This window comes from Bison bison, unplaced genomic scaffold, assembly GCF_000754665.1.
Source record: "Bison bison bison isolate TAMUID 2011002044 unplaced genomic scaffold, Bison_UMD1.0 scf7180017849837, whole genome shotgun sequence".
NCBI lineage: Eukaryota > Metazoa > Chordata > Mammalia > Artiodactyla > Bovidae > Bison > Bison bison.
Window position 1 is genome coordinate 13,172 of NW_011480410.1, and position 2,002 is coordinate 15,173.

The 2,002-nt window shown below is 33.3% G+C and overlaps 1 protein-coding gene across 1 annotated transcript in view; it reads left to right on the forward strand.

The window, feature by feature from the left end:
* LOC104994362 (sodium- and chloride-dependent neutral and basic amino acid transporter B(0+)) overlaps positions 1-2,002 on the forward strand; it is a gene marked incomplete at its 3' end in the record, with an annotated part of 17,402 nt that overhangs the window by 8,174 nt on the left and 7,226 nt on the right. Inside the window, exon 6 of the mRNA XM_010847897.1 lies at positions 507-639. Coding sequence (XP_010846199.1) covers positions 507-639 — 133 coding nt within the window. The remainder of the gene's footprint in view (positions 1-506; positions 640-2,002) is intronic.

Genomic DNA, 2,002 nt, shown 5'->3' on the forward strand with positions numbered 1-2,002 from the left:
ATGGGGTTTCAAAGAGTCAGGCACGACTGAGTGACTAACACTATGATGAATACAAAAATATTTAATACAATTTAAAATGTCTTCTCTGTCATTTTAACTTGAGAAAAAAATACCATAATGAGTAAAATAATCTGATGTTAATTTTTTTCCATAGAGGAGCTTTGAAATTTTAGGGGAAAATCGGAGCTAAAGGAATGAGTGGATCTTTTATTCTATGATTTGAAATTTTGAATTGGCTGCAGTTAACCACAAAGTTTTGAGCCTGACTTATCACTGAATTATTTTTGCCCCTCCATACAACTGTATCAGTAAAAGGCTCATATGACATTGATGTCATATTAACATTAATAAATACTAATTAATATTAGTATTAATATGAATAAATACGAATTAGTATGAGTATTAGTAAAATACTCATGAAGCTTCCCCTGTATGAAAGATATTACAAAATTCAATGTATTAAGATGAATGATTGTGTGTTAATCAAAGGACATCTGTGTTTTCAGTAAAGTGGCACTCCAACGGTCAAGTGGACTGGATGAGACTGGAGTCATTGTTTGGTATTTAGCACTTTGTCTTCTTCTGGCTTGGCTCATAGTCGGAGCAGCATTATTTAAAGGAATAAAGTCTTCTGGAAAGGTAATTTAGAAAACACCTTAGACAGTGATGTTGCTGTTTTCCAATTTCATTGTAGTTCAATGCCAAGTAGTATCAAATGCATGTTCTTTTCTATCATGAGATCCTTCGAATGTGTGAAAAGCTTTCTAAGTAGGCAGCCTCACTCTAAGAAAATACATAAGAACACTGCTATTGTTAAAAATAAAACTAGCAAAAATTAGTACTAGATGTGTGTGATTTCTCTAAACTTGGACCCTTCTAGCTGATACAGCATTCTGGGAGTATATTTTTAAAATTTCCATCCTATTATAATAAAGAAGCATCTTGAGTGGAATTATATGTTACAATTTTTGGTTTGGAAAGTCTAGATCCCTGTTATATATGTTATATAGGGTAATAGTGTCAGCATTCCCATTATTCCATTGTTGGAGAGAGAAAGAAAAAAATAAAGCTATACAAGTGTTCTCTTAAAGCTTGCCAAAATTGACTCAGAACCCTCTCTCAGCAGAAAGTCCTCTTCTGAAAAACATTTCCTATGTCATTGTTTTATTTTTAAACTTTCAGAGAGCACTGTGGCAATATCAGAGAACATGAAATTTTCTCTGTGAGCAGCTGTACAATACCCAGAAAAATAAACATGTGTGTGTTTGTAACTACCAGACTGAAATTTTCATAAGGACAGAGAACAAGAATAACTGTGGATACTATCTTTGTGTTCCTGGTACAATATCTAGCACAGTTACTGTTACATTGTAATGGACATACTGTTAGATCACAAAAATACCAGGAACATCACAAATTCAGTGGAAATTTTCCAAAACAGTGTTGCGATTGTACACTTTTTAAACCCTTGGTTGATTTTTGATGTTAATATTGAAAAATCCATGAAATTCCATTTACCCAGGCAATTAATTTTTACTGGTCTTGGGATGGTTTGTTTAAATCATCTCCTTGGGTATATTACCAAACATAGGAAATCTATGGAGCAAAGAAATTATCCACATTAATGAAAAGCTAGCCTCAAAGGCAGTCTGTTCATCTGGAACCATGTGTTATCTAGGATACAAGCAGTTCACATGTATATATGTGTGCTCTCAAACACTTTTAATGGTAGCTTTAAGGATAATAATATCAAGTGTCCAGTACTCACTTTAAAAACTTTCACAGGATTTGAACAACTACTAGGAGATTTTCTTTCTTCTCTGGGATTGAGCATAGACTAACTACTGCAGTTAAAAGTTTACTTTTTAAACTACTTTAAAATCATTTTCCTTCCCACCTTAATGCACTAATTTACCAAGAGGTGATTTTCACTATCAGACATTTGTTGTTTAGTCACCAAGTTGTGTCTGACTTTTTGTGACCCCATTGACTTCAGCACACC